Raw genomic sequence first — 14,075 nt, 5'->3', positions numbered from 1 at the left:
AATGAAGACCATTCCAGAGTGATATCTGGCTTAACCAGAATGCTCCTTTTGCACAGACCCAACCTCATTAGTTGTTCTCAATGATTATTGGCAAATTCAGTGGCTAAGGCAGCAGCTGTGTTTTCAGCAAATGAATAACCCTCTTGCTGCTTGAGAGTTTCCTCCAGGTTAAAATGAGAGGATACTGAAGGAGAAAGAGGCTGAGCAGTCCCTGCCTATGGTGTTGCTATTTCTTTTGGGCAAGGCCTGGAGTTTCCAGGGCTCTTGAATGGGCAAACATAGGTGTAATGAAAATAATAACCCTTGAGGAGCAGCACCTACAGATTCACGAAGAACGTGCTCTTCCCAAGAACGTTCTTCCAGGCGACAGCAGGAATCTCAGACCCTTCCCTGGTGTGCGTCAGAGAATCAGATTTGGGTTTGATCCTGGTTACACAGAAAGTGCCAGTTCTGGATAGTCAAAACTGGGATGCAAGCATGTGTTAGGACAGTCCCCCCTCTGCCAGAATGGGGCACTGCCCTTGTGCTTGACCACCCCATTCCTTTGTTCCAGTTAATTCTGTGCACCTTCTCAGAGCACACCACGTCCTACTGTCCGGAGCCCGTTTGCTTGCTCCTTGCTGCGCGTTGCATTTGTTAAATGAGATCTGTCTGTTGTTAATTTGCTTCTCACGTCTCTCTCGCAGGGAGCCGAGAGACTGCTTTTACCTACGCTGTCAGTGCTGCCGGCGTGGTGAACGCGATCAGCCGGGCTTGCCGTGAAGGAGAGCTCTCCAGCTGTGGCTGCAGCCGGACGGCCCGGCCCAAGGACTTGCCCCGAGACTGGCTGTGGGGTGGCTGCGGGGATAACGTGGAGTATGGATATCGTTTTGCCAAGGAGTTTGTGGATGCCAAGGAGAGGGAGAAGAACTACGTGAGAGGTTCAGAGGAGCAGGCTCGCATGCTGATGAACTTGCAGAACAACGAGGCTGGTCGCAGGGTAAGACAAATGCTGAACCTTTCCTCTTTCTCGGAGGCAGATTCCAAAGGCTTGAGATTGCTAGATACCAAATTACTTGGAGGTTTGATGAGGGATAGTCCAATGATGCCCCAGTAACATTGTATGGTCACATTTTCTGCATTTTTGTGAATATTGCAGACAATATTGACAATATTATATTCCAGTTTTAATGGTAGGCTTCCTTTGCCAGCTAAAGCCAGTGAGTTTTTGGGTCTCTTGAGGTACTGTTATGGCACACATGTGCAGACATGTAAGCCCTTTCCAAATAAACTAGGTGCTGCCATGGCCCGCCTTCAAGGCTTACGCCTCAGAAATTGGCTTCCCAGAGCTGCCAAAGTGAGAGGCTGGTGGTGAAAAGAAGAATTTGTTGGCATGTGGAGTTCTCTTCTACTGCCATCATTTAGATTTTGGGGAATATAAGGCCAGAAGCAAACATCAAATCGGGCTACCTGGCTATGTCTGAAACTTATGCCTTGGTCGGTTACCTCAGTATTGGGCAAAATAAATAATTTGCATCTAGGTGACAGATATTTTCTAAGAAGATACACAGTTTTGATCTGGAGACCCCTAGGGATGGAGAATCCATCACTTCCTTTTGTAGTATGCTACCATGGTTAATCACCCTGTTGCAACGCTCTGCTTCATTATCATTTGAATTTATCTGGCATCAGCTTCCAATCAGTTCTTTTTCTGACTTTTACAGCTAGATCCAAAAGCCTCTTAGTAGTCAGAATTTCCTCTGCACAGAAGTATTTATCTGCTGTAATTTATTCACCACTCTTTCTTGACAAACTAGATTGAGCACTGAAGACTCTCTCAGAGGTTCTCATCAGCCATCAAATCATTTTCACATCACTTTAGTGTACCCTTTCCAGTTTTCCCATGTCCTTTAAGAAACTGGATACCAAAATGACATGATGGGTTCTGGTATTGGTCTCACTGATGCTGTAAACGTAGGTGAAGTTGCCCTGCTTGTATGCATTCAGTGTATGCACGTTTGCTTTTTACACAATTCCTCTGGCTGTGATTAATAGCCTGGAAGGTGTAGCATCATTCATATGTGGTACAATTGTGTAATCCTGCCTCTTTCCAAACGTAGAACAGGAATACTTACTTGAACATTTGTGCCTTTTCCACAGGGTGTTTAAAATTTTTATCATTCTTCCCTAGTAGTGAGCTTTTCTCAGGTTAATTTGATTTCTAATGCATATTAAAAAATCCTATTAGGTGTACTTAGCCTTGCTCTTTTGCACATTCTTAACTAATATCCTTAGTTCCTTATCAATTTTCTGCCCTTTCTTGCTTCTAATTGTTACTGAATTATCTTTGCTTTTCCCATATATGTCTGTCTTTTCTGCATGTAATTTTGGCTTCATTTTGCTACCAAAGAAAATTTGTGCTATTTTTTTGATTCTGAAATCAATGTGTCAGGTTGAAGCATTGCAAATACTTCATGGCCCTTTTGCAAAATCAGATTGGGGTAAATTTGCAGTGGGTGGAAAACCGGGGACGTGAAAGCTGTAGAACTCAGTGGATTTTGGTTTGGGGTTGGGTTTTTTTTGTCTTGGAACGGCAGAGGGTCTGCATTTGCTTAGAAATGGGGGGCATTGCCCCGTGGCGTTGTAGCCTGAAAGTGACATTCTTTTCTGCATTACTTGCTTTGAACATCTTCTATGTCTGGAGTCATGAACTTGGATTACAACAAATAAATACCCTGCCTAAAATAGGGAGTGAATATGTTATGAGAATTTTTAACAGCCAGTCCTATTGCCTTGAGGGATCCAGAAACAGAGTATGGCCAATAGTTTGAGGCGCCAGTTGAACTGTAGTAACATCTGTATTAGCAGATCACGTCAGAAGATACTTGCTCCACAGCATGGGTAAAACACTAGCCTGGCTCGTTAGTCTTGTTATATGGGCAAGAATCTCACTGAGCTGTGATTTCAGGTGGTGATACAGTTTTACATGGAAGAAAGCTTTGTCCTGCTTTAAGGACAGAGCTAAAAACAGTTATGTCCTGCCTTTACTACAGTGCAGAAAGCTGTTTAAATTGTGCTTGGAATGCTACAGCGCCCATGCTTTTTTGGACTCCATAGACAAGCTCTCAAGGCAATTTCTGTGTCTCCAGTTAACACAGAACATGGACAAAAGCTTTCCAAAGGGGCCAGCAAAAGACTATGTTATTTCAAGCTTGGTTTTGGTAGACTCTGTAGGACAGATGGCTGTAGAAAATAACCTTAGATGAAATGAGCACAAGTCATTTTAGATTAAATTAAGTGGAAGTATAAACCAGTGTGTGATTAAGCTTGTGGATTTCAAAGAACAAACTCTGATAAACTAAGGGAGCTGGTTAGTAAACTCAGCCGAGGAACTCGATGTGGAGGAGGTCTGGAACTTTTTCAAGTCAAAGATGCTAAAGCCATTACAATTCTGCATGCCAAGCAAGAGGAAAAAGCTTGTAGGAAGAATATCCAGACCTCACTGAATGAATAACTACCACAGAGAAGCTGTTAGGAATAGACCGAGAGCCTACTAAGAATGGAAAAAAAGAACTGATAGCAAATAAATAATGAAAAGCTCTGTCTTAGAGGTCAAGAAGTGTAAAGATGAAGTGAGAACAGTAAAAAATCACGCTGAGTCAGACCTTGCAAAGGGTAGTAAAATAAACGGCAAAAGTTTTTTAAACTTTGCAAATTGGAGGAGACTGGAAGAAAGGAGACAGCTAGTCAGTGAGGATGGGGGCTGAGTCTAAAGACAGAGTAGTTTTGGTCCCCAGAGTGAGCGAGTGCTTTACCTGGGGCTTAAAGTTGGAATGGGGGGCATTGCTCCCCCTGCTACAGAGGGGTACCGTATGTCTGCTTCACAATGGAGATGTCTTTTTCTGTCCTCCACACTCCTGCCTAGGGGAATAAGTGCTTGTAGTGTAGATTTTTAAATCCCTCCGGGACTGTGCCTTTTGGGGGAAGCCAGGCAGGGTGCCCGAGGGGCAGGCAAGGTCTATCCCAGCAGGTTGTGGCCCATGGTGCTGGCACCCTGTGGGAGCGAGGAAAGCATGAGGAGGCAGCTGTCCTGTTCAGGCAGGTAGAGGAGGAGAAGCTGAGCAGCAAGTACTGAACTTTGGGGCCAGCGGACCTGAGGTGGGTGGGATGGTGCAGGGGGGCTGCTGATGGAGGGGAGTTTGGGATTGGGTCAGATGTTTCAGATGGGAGTCAAGTGGCAGCAAAGGGTTGGAAGAACAGAGGGCTCTGGAGTAAATGAGAGTGGGGCTTTGGGGTGGATTGAGTGGATGAGGATTTGGGGGTAGTGAGGAATGGAGATGCTGGGTTCGGGAAAGGAGATGAATATGAAGGAATCTGGACGGAGATGAGACCTGGAGCGGCTCTGAGATGGTATTGCTACAGGTTCCAGGGTTGTCTAGTCAGGGTGGTATTTGGCCAGTACAGGGCAGCCTTTCCTCTTGGCTTTTAGAAATATATTAGCATGGGAGCAAAAGAGAAAGGAAGGCTTGAAAAGGAAATTATCACAACCAAGGTGGAAGCAAAACTCAGCATAAAGCTTTCAAGTCACCAGGAGTGCCCACTTTCTTTCCTGGCACTGTGAAAGAGCTGGCACCTGGTAGCACAGGCAGTGTGACCTTGGCAGCATTTACAGGAGGACCTGGGGGAAAGGATATCTCAGAGGAAGAGGCAAAATGGGAAATAATTTGAGAAGAATTTCTCAATTGATCACACAATCATTTAGAACATCACTGATTTCCTAAAAAGCAAAATAGATCTGATAGGTCTCATTTATCTGAACTTAATGTGAGTGAGACATTTAATACATTTCCCACATGGGAAACACTTGGTTAAATTAAGAAAGATAAGGAAAAATGCAGCAGCTATGAGGTGGACAAGAAACTGGTTCAAGGAAAGAAGTCAGTAAGTTGTGTGAAAGGACGTATCTTGATCTTGACAGAGCTTAATTAGCAGAGTACTTCAAGGACTTGCCTCAAGACCAACACTCACTATTTTTGTTTCTCAGCCTCAACACAAGAATTAGGAATGGGCTTGATGAAATTTGCTGGTGATGCAAAGGTGGCAGATATTATGAATACAGAGGAGAATCCGAATTTTGTACAGCAGCTAATGACATCCAATAAAACTACATTAAGACCATCATTTGAGGTCTTATATGAAAAATATTTTAGTCATTAGGACACGAGTAGAAAAGAATTGGGCGCAGCAGTCGGCTGCAGATGACTGCAGATGTAATGTGGCTCAGAAGGTGGTAAATATCCTATAATGTGCTAGGGAAAGTCTTTTCATAAAACATGAGGGAATACTAATGCCATTGTATTAAGGTCTCGTGAGGCCCCAAAATATTGTATGTTCTCATATTCCCAAGCAAAATGACCTCAGACTAGAAAAGGCTTGTTATGGTTGACCCAAGGGATAGGAATCTTTTCTTAAGAAAGCGGGCTAGAATAGCTTGCCATGTTTAGCCTAGCAAAGTGAAAGTTGAGAGAGGATATGACTGATGTCTGTGTTAGTGGGAGAAATAATAGGGGAGGAAAAGTACTTTTTAAGCAAAAGGCCAATTTGGCACAATAGCAAATGGGCATAAAGTGAATACATTTAGGCTGGAAATTAGAAAAAGATACTTTATCATTGGAATAGTGATCAGAATAATGGTGGCTGAAAACCTAATTGCTTTTAAAAGGGCACTCTATACATTTAGGGAAAATATACTATTTGAAGCGGTGCCTACAATAGCAAGAGATCATACTTAACTGAGGAGGTCCCGTCTAGTCCTGCATTCCTAAATGTTAAGTTTTCACTTCTGAGATTCTGGTTTTGGAAGTAGGAAGGTGCACATGTAACTCCATACTCCCGAAAGTTGGTGCTGAAAGAAAGGAGTACTGGAGACACGGCAGTGGGCATTGCTAAGTGACCACCAGGTGCCATCCCACATACAGCCTTGCCCCACTTTCCCAGCCAGTGTTTCAGTTGATGTCTTCTGATTTCTAGGCTGACTTTTGGCATGTCTCCTCACTCAGTTTCCTGTAGGTGAGAAAGTTCTCCTTGAACCCTGAGGAGCTCTGGTGGCAGGAGAGAAGGTTGTCCCTGCTTTCTGTGGTTCTCAGAAGGAGCTGCGAGGGATGGTAGGGGACCAGAGGTCTTTTATCTTTCAGGCAGTCCTGACCCCATCACCCCTTCACTCCACATCGGAGTCCTTGTGGTGGTGCCTCCTGGCTTTATTGCCCTTGTTTGTTTGTCTTTGGCTGTTATCTCAATATGTCCTTCCCTTCCATCTGTCTTTTTATTCCAATTGGTCTCCATTACCCTCTCTTATTTCTCCCCGTTCCTTATCTGTCACCCTGTCTGGCAGACTGTGGCAGTCAGTCCTTCTGTGCTGTTTACCCAGTCGGCATATGGCAGGCCTCAGTCATCAGTCACTCGAGCCACTGCCAGAAGAGCCTGGAAGGGGGTCTGGCTAATTGACCACAGGGGAATTCTCCATTAATTCTCTTCCCATTCCCATTCTTGCAAGAAAAGAATTGGAAGAGAACTTGGGCTTATGGGAAGGGGCTTTAAGCCTTTCCATTAGAGGTGCTTTGAACCTGTTTAAATGGCATGGCTATCAATCAGACCCTGCCCTTAGAACTGCATGTGGGGTCTTTACCTGTACCTTCTTTACCTTGACCCGAGCCTGGCTAGAGAGGAATTCTCCGATTTCCTCTGCTTTCTCCCCATCTGGGCAGCAAAGGCAGAGGGTGGGAGAGCCATTTAGCAGCTGAAGCTGTGGTTACCTCCACAGGACATTGCTAGTGGGAGCTGCGGGGGGCTGAGTGGCACCATGCTTACCTGCGATAACTGGTAGCGTTTGCATTCCCCAGCACAGCTAGTACCCACATGGGCCAGATGTTTTGAGCATCAGTTGCTTAAAGCCAAGTCGCAGTGAACTCTGTCCCATGACATTAGCTGAGAGGGATCGAGTTGCAGTGTTTTTCTAAAGGAACAAAGCCCGGGATTAGGAAGAATCATAATACTTTATAAAAACACATGCAAGGGCAAGAGAGGCATGAGTGGCCTGGGATTTGACAGAACCATAACCAAAAAGTGCTAACACAAGCTTATAACAAGCAGGCTGGCAATGCAGTGAGGATATAGTAAGTGTCTGGGACTCGGGAAATTCAGCTGTAGCTCTGTCTGGTTATAGTACAGCAGGAATCCTTAAGTAACGGTGTGGTTGGTCCTCCGCAGTTGTAGTTCGATCCAAGACAAGTGCTTAACTCTCAGCCTGTAGCTGTTACATTGCGCCGTGAGGGATTGCCTCAGTAAATTGAGCTCTGAGGAGCAGAACTAAAGCTTCTCTGTTTTAAGGACTCACTCCATTGACTTTCTTGGGAGCTGGATCGGCCTCCATGTGATTTAGCCATTAAGCCAAATTGTATCTTCACTAGCTGTCAAAAGCACTAGATGTTAGTTAGACCAGGGGCATCCAGTTGTTGTAGAACTCTGACCTCTTGCTGCTGGTCCAGAACGTGGTCGTAGGCATAAGGTTTTGCTTGCAGTATGCTCAATTGCCTTAATCACTTACTCCTTGGCAAGCAAATGCAGAGAGCTGGAGAGCTTTCTTCTGTGTCGGTGAGCGAGGCAGAAAAGAAACCTCAGTGTTTGGCTGCTTGCTTCAGCAGAAAACCTGGCTAGAAGACATATTGCCATCTCCTTCAGAACATCCTAGTTTTTTCTCATGTTCCTTGATCTCCCCCACCAGATACCGCTGGTGGTAATTTTGCAGCTAATGCCAAACAGCCCTGCTTGGCACATGGGATCTGGCAGGGGCACTGCCCTGCGAACGTGCAGGACGTGGGACGGTCATGGGAGAGCAGATGTGAGCCTGATGGTGAGAGCGTGAAGAGCAAGGGCTGGGGGGGGTCAGCTGCTGTATCACAGAGCAGCTCTGATCGCATGGGGATGCTAGCTCTTTGCTTTGCAAACTCTTGTCAGTGCCCCTGAGTGCTGACGGGATCTCATGTAGCATGCGGTTTTGTACCTGTCTCTGAAATTAATGGAAAGAACAAACCCAACCTGCATTTTCAGTTTATTTTGAGCTTTGTTGTTCTAGAATATTTTTCAGTATTTCTCTCTCCTCCCAGCTAGTGTGGGGAGGATGAGAGTAACCACCGTTATCCTTTACATCATGTACTTGCTCTGCTCAGGGTTTAACGTTCACAGGCCTGAATTTTCAAGACTATTTGTTAATTTTGATGCCGAATTTTCAGGGGTATGATGCATCTATAGCCCCTGCAGACTCCTGAAAACGTAGCTGAAAGTATCTCAGAAAAGACAGCACCAAAAGCTTGGGTTTGCTGTTTAAAACGTAGGCCCTTCTGCGTGACGAGAGTCCTGTTAGTGAAGGGAAATGTCTGGACACAAGATGGCGCAGGTTTGCAGTTAGGGCTTGCAACTCAGCCCTGCTCTGCATGGAGGGCGCCTGGTAACAGACCCCTCGAGCAGAGGTGAGCTGCTCTGTGCCAGGGTAGAGGTGTTCATCTCTCTCATCACCACTGCCACCCCTGCTTGCTCCTCTCTGGAAAGCAATGACTCCTCTGGACGCCGCCCCTGAACGAGCCCCTCTCAGCAGAGGTGGAGGGAAAGGGAGTGGGTCCGTGGGTTCATTTCCAAAGGATGGGGATGTATCCCTACAATGATAGTGTCGGTTCCTGGTGCAGGTGATAGGAAATGGGCAGGTTCCCAGGTGTTCCCTTTTTGCAGCTCTGAAGGGAAAAATGTGCAACAGCATGGTGGTCTGTGAGACTGGGGGAATTTCCAGAGTCCACGTGGTGAGGACTCTCTCTCTTCTTTTTTCCTGCTCTTGACCCTGCTGTCCAAGTCAGAAATCTGCCAGGGGAAAAGAAGGTGGGGTAGGGAAGTCATGTTTGGAGGCAACATGACCAGAAATAGAAATATTTAGGCGACAAGAATGCAGCAGTTGCAACAAGAGGAAGAGGACTTTTGTCTCTTCTGAAGGGCGAAACAACAGAAACTGGGGGATAATCAAAGCAGTTATGAAAATGTGATGAATTCATTGTAATTAAGCCAGCTGCCAGTGCAGCAGGAATAGACGCAGCTTTGCCTGATTGCATTTCTTTTCCCGCAGGCCGTGTACAAGCTGGCGGATGTGGCCTGCAAGTGCCACGGTGTGTCGGGCTCCTGCAGCCTCAAGACCTGCTGGCTGCAGCTGGCTGACTTCCGCAAGGTGGGCGACCTGCTGAAGGAGAAGTATGACAGTGCCGCTGCCATGAGGATCAGTCGCAAGGGCAAGCTGGAGCTGGTGAACAACCGTTTCAACATGCCGACGCAAGAGGATCTGGTCTACGTCGACCCCAGCCCGGACTATTGCCTGCGCAATGAGACCACTGGCTCTCTGGGCACCCAGGGCCGACTGTGCAACAAGACCTCAGAGGGCATGGATGGGTGTGAGCTGATGTGCTGCGGACGGGGTTATGACCAGTTCAAGAGTGTCCAGGTGGAGCGTTGCCACTGCAAGTTCCATTGGTGCTGTTATGTCAAGTGTAAAAAGTGCACAGAGATCGTCGACCAGTATGTCTGTAAATGAAAGGAGCCACCAAAGCAACAAATCTATATTATATAAATCTATATAAATATATTTTATATTTGTATAAATAAACAGATGATGATAATAATTAAAGAAGCTTATTTAAGAGACATTTTGGTTTTGAAATTTCCCCTGTCAGGCTAGCTGGTTTGCCATTCCTTCAGTTCTGCTGGGGACTTTGTGTTTGGGTGCATCTGCCCATGGATGTCTCAGTCAGGGTGAAGAGGCTGAGGAGGTACTGACAAAATGAACTCCTCCCTGCACACAAGCACATGCTATTTCATTACAGAAACAAAGCCAGCGTGAAGGAGAAGAGTGGGTTTCTTCTGCTCCCTCATCAGTAAATCTCAGCATTTTGCGTAGTTGTTGCACATCTGAAATTACAGCCAGGCATGGCTGAGTCCTAGTTATCTGAATTTCAAACCCTGCCACCCCACTAAACCCACTGGGGAATTTGGAACCAATTCTTAGTCCCTCTAAAGGGCTTTGTCACACTAGAAGGAAGGTTAGCCAAGGCTCCTCTACAAGAATACAGCTTAAAATCCAGAGTCCTGTAAACCATTCCTGGACGCTGCACAGACCACAATGTGGTGGAGGAAAGTTTTACAACCTGCTGTTGTGAGGAAGGAAGGTGTGACCTGTGGCTGACCAGCGCACAGCCTGGGAGTCCCCATGAAGCCAGCACCTAGCTCTTCTGTACCTGCTGGGCAAAGGGGAAATCTGTCCAGCTCGGGCTACATGGCTATGTGCATGAGGGAGATTTTTTTTTTTTTTCCTTTTAATCCCATGCTGAAACTTAATTTGTCAATATAGAGGAGAAGCTGCCGGTGCCCAGGGATGTTTGCAAAGGCAATATACTTCATATGTTGTCAGTAGAAGGAAGCATTGCACGCACACACATGCACATGACTGCATAAGCACTCCTCATACCGCTGCTGGTTTTCTTCTTTGAAGTGGGTGCAGGTGGTCACCTTGTTCAGCTCTATTAAATCCTCCTCACCACCATCACAGATGTATAGTTTCTCTTTAACATTAAACACCCCTCAATGACATTTCTTTCCCTCTGTTGCTTGTGTATATGCGTGGTTTTGTTCTACTCTTTTGGTGGGTTGCCTTTTATTTTGCTGCTCTGTATTTCAGAGTCCAGGGGCCATGCTCTTCCCTGGCATAAGGTAACCACAGATACGTTTGTTCCCAGAATGTGGGCGTATGTTCACCGATGGAAGTCTTTTCTGTGTTTTTCCTTGGTAATAAAAGAGTATAATAAAACTGTACTAGGGCAGAAGGCATTACCAAAGTCTGCTAATCAGTCTTACCACGTTGGGATTTTAGTAGAATCCAATTCATAAAGCAGGGAACAAATGCTGTTTCTAGCACAAGACATTTCCTGTGCCTCTCGGCATCTGCAGAGTTCATTTGCAGTCAGAACAATCAAGAGAAGCCAGTCCCCAAAATATAAGGGTTTGCTAATATACATGCCCTTTGTTACTGACATTCTAAGGGTGTTGGTTTTTTTTCCTGTAAATTTTAAAATGCGCAAAATATGCCAATAAGCAAAGAGCCAGTCATGAAGATTATTATTTTTATATTAAGCCTCTGTTTCTTATAAAGCATTGCAGTTTTACAGATTCCACCATTTCAACCACCAGAGAAGAATTTATATGTACCTTTCATACTTCAAATATTTGAGGACTCCAGAAAAGCACAAGGAAGAAAAATTATGTTTAATAATTAGGACCTGTTGTTTTTTTAAACCAATGTGTCCAGTTTTTACTTTATTTTTTTTAATCCAACAGGCAATATATTTGCTGGCATCCCAGAATGCAGTTTCTTGGAATATAAACAGTGGCCTAGATTTATTTTATTATATAAAATCCAAAGCCAGTGGTATTGTAATTCAAAGTAACGGAAATAGTTTTCCATGCATGGAAAAAATGTGAGTGCAATGGCCTGATCCAACTCCCATTAAACTTCAGTGGGAGCTGGACTGAGCCCAAGATCGGATCAAATCTGTGAGCTATTCACTCCTGGGATGCTATATGTTTCTAGCCCAGTAATAAAACTTACTCTACCTTGGATACATCTAAAAAAGACCTTTCCTCCCACCACCCTCACCTCATGTTCTTGTCCATCCTTATTGCGTCAGTACTTAAAGGTGTCAGCTATTTGTATATGACACCCTCAGGCATTGTTAATGTGTCTAATAATTCAAAATTATTTCATCTGGCCTTTCCAATAAAGACCACACATTTAAGGGAGTCGCAACTCTCCTTGCAGCTTGGCACCACGATTAATTTTGTGGGTGTAAACAACTTTGGGAGCGGAAGAGTTGGCATTGTTAGGGCTACTATTCATCTGGGCATCTTTGGATACCTCCTTCTTTTTCCACCTAAAATGGTGTCTGGATGGAAACAAGATGATTTTTAGCCTTTTGTCCCAGAACTCCGGACCTCTGGCAGCCTGGTTGGAGCCAGCAGTTCCTATTGGACTGGAACCATCTAGCGACAGGAGAGAGGTAACCATTGGATTTCTACCCCCCCCCCCCCCTTTTTTTTTTTGCAAGACCTAGGTTTCAGTCTTCTTGACTTTCTGGGAGTTTTGTATCCAAAAATTTGATCCTGCTAAACTCTAGCTTAAAACTTAATTTCTATGGAGCCCACACATAAAAGGACCTCCTTAGGGTGGTAGTAAGTATAAAATAAGAGCACAGCCAGTTTGGTTTGATGCAAAGCCAAAGAAAGTCAGAAAGCTGTAGCAGAACTGCTTCTTTACCATGGAAGTTAAAAAGTGGTGGACTTTTGAGTTGTGCCTTGTTAGATGCACAAAGTGATAGAGGGATGTGGGGGTGGGGAGCTAAGCTTGATCCTGAGCTCTGCTGATTATCTGCTTTATAATCTTCAACAAGTTACTTGATTTCTTTGCTTTTTAGCCTCTAGCCTCCTCCTGTATAAAATAAGGAGCAGAATACCTACTTTTTCTGTAAAGCTCTTTGAGAAATATGGCTGAAAAAAACCATAATTGAAGGCCTACCCTCTATGCTCATTAACTCTGGCAGGCAGACAGCTGTATCCCCATTGTGTGGGGACACGCTCAGTTTGGGACAAAGAGGCTCAGCGGCACCTCAGAGGGTCAGATGTTCAGAGGTGGTTGCTGGGGGGCTCAGCAGGAGCCTCGGAGAGTCTGCTGCGGTGAAGCCCTGCTCTGGCACAACACTGGAGGGAAGACTGTTCTACAAGAGAGGTGAACTCAGGGCTTGTTTAGTTATGGGTATTGAATATCTTGTAGCAAGAGTATGGCTTAGGGAAGTTAGCCTGGTTTCTGAATCAAATACCTGCCTGCTCAAATTCTGTTTGCAGTTCATATGGATAAGATATTCACACAATACGCTATTATATAGCATGTGCTGGTAACCAGCTGCCACATTCCAACCCTGAAGTCACTGCACTTCAAGGCTGATAGAAATGACCACCCGTAAGTCATGTAAAACTAAAATATTTTGGAGTTAAACGCACTATGCAAATACACGGTTATTGCAAGTCAGTGAACATCAGCTCCTAAACGGAGCAGAACAGGATGCAAATCTGTCATCATTTTCCAACTGGCTAGTAATACATAAGTTATAACGTGAATGAATAAGGCCTTTAGTATGCTCCGCTGCAAGGTAAGCTAAGCAATAGCTGATCCCAGAACAAACAGAAACTTTCATTTTATATTAATTATGGTAAAGAGATAGTGCCAGAGTTGTGAGAGAATTTAAATGAACCTTTTAACACTGCTGGACTCTAGGCCATTTGCATCATTTGGAGGCTCCCATTCTTTGTCCCCAAAAAGTCTGTGCCTACCCAGAGCTCAATGTAACAGAGAGACGGCTGCCTTTTGCAATTCAGGAAACAGCAAAGTTGAACCCAGCCACACAGCGCGAGAGTAACTTTTACACTTTCTATATGGATCCAAGTTTTGTAGCCCTGACAATGCACAAATTAAGCAGATCTTGTTCAGTCGTATAAAATCAAACATGCAAGGGTCTTGCTCTGCTCACTTGCCTGTGTCCAGGCAGAAGCCTAGTAGGTTTAAATTAGGCTGTGGGAGCAACTCCTAATCACCTGTGGCTACAGAAATGTGGACAGTATTTTCATCAGCTGACGCAGATGCAGAACATCCCAAGGACACCTTGGGAAATACCTTCCAGTGACTGAAGGGCATTTCTCAAATGTCTGTCACGAGGTATTCCAGAACCTACTGCTTATATGGTCATTCGCTTTCATTTAGCTTTTGTTTACCTTTCGGGTTAAACAGTTTCTAGAAGATACGCTATGAAATCAAGTTCACTGAATGGCAGGCTCTGAAGGAACTGTCGTATGACAGACAGTGAGTAGATACGAACATAATATCGGACGCCTTTCTCCTCAAAGGTAGACTCTGGCTATGTCTAATACCTGGGACCCAGAGATGCATCCCATCTCCTTGATCC

At 44.9% G+C, this 14,075-nt stretch overlaps 1 protein-coding gene across 2 annotated transcripts in view; it reads left to right on the top strand.

Moving 5' to 3' along the window:
* WNT5B (Wnt family member 5B) overlaps positions 1–10,671 on the top strand; it is a 77,936-nt gene extending 67,265 nt beyond the window's left edge. For both annotated transcript variants that reach the window (XM_052789175.1, XM_052789174.1), the window contains exons 4-5: positions 687–979; positions 9,146–10,671. In XM_052789175.1, the coding sequence (XP_052645135.1) occupies positions 687–979; positions 9,146–9,604 (752 nt within the window). In that variant the 3' untranslated portion in view covers positions 9,605–10,671. The remainder of the gene's footprint in view (positions 1–686; positions 980–9,145) is intronic.
* The last annotated feature ends 3,404 nt before the right edge of the window (positions 10,672–14,075 follow it).

Source organism: Harpia harpyja, chromosome 6, assembly GCF_026419915.1.
Source record: "Harpia harpyja isolate bHarHar1 chromosome 6, bHarHar1 primary haplotype, whole genome shotgun sequence".
NCBI lineage: Eukaryota > Metazoa > Chordata > Aves > Accipitriformes > Accipitridae > Harpia > Harpia harpyja.
The sequence above is the reverse complement of the archived record's forward strand: the minus strand, read 5'-3'. Positions and strand labels throughout refer to the sequence as shown.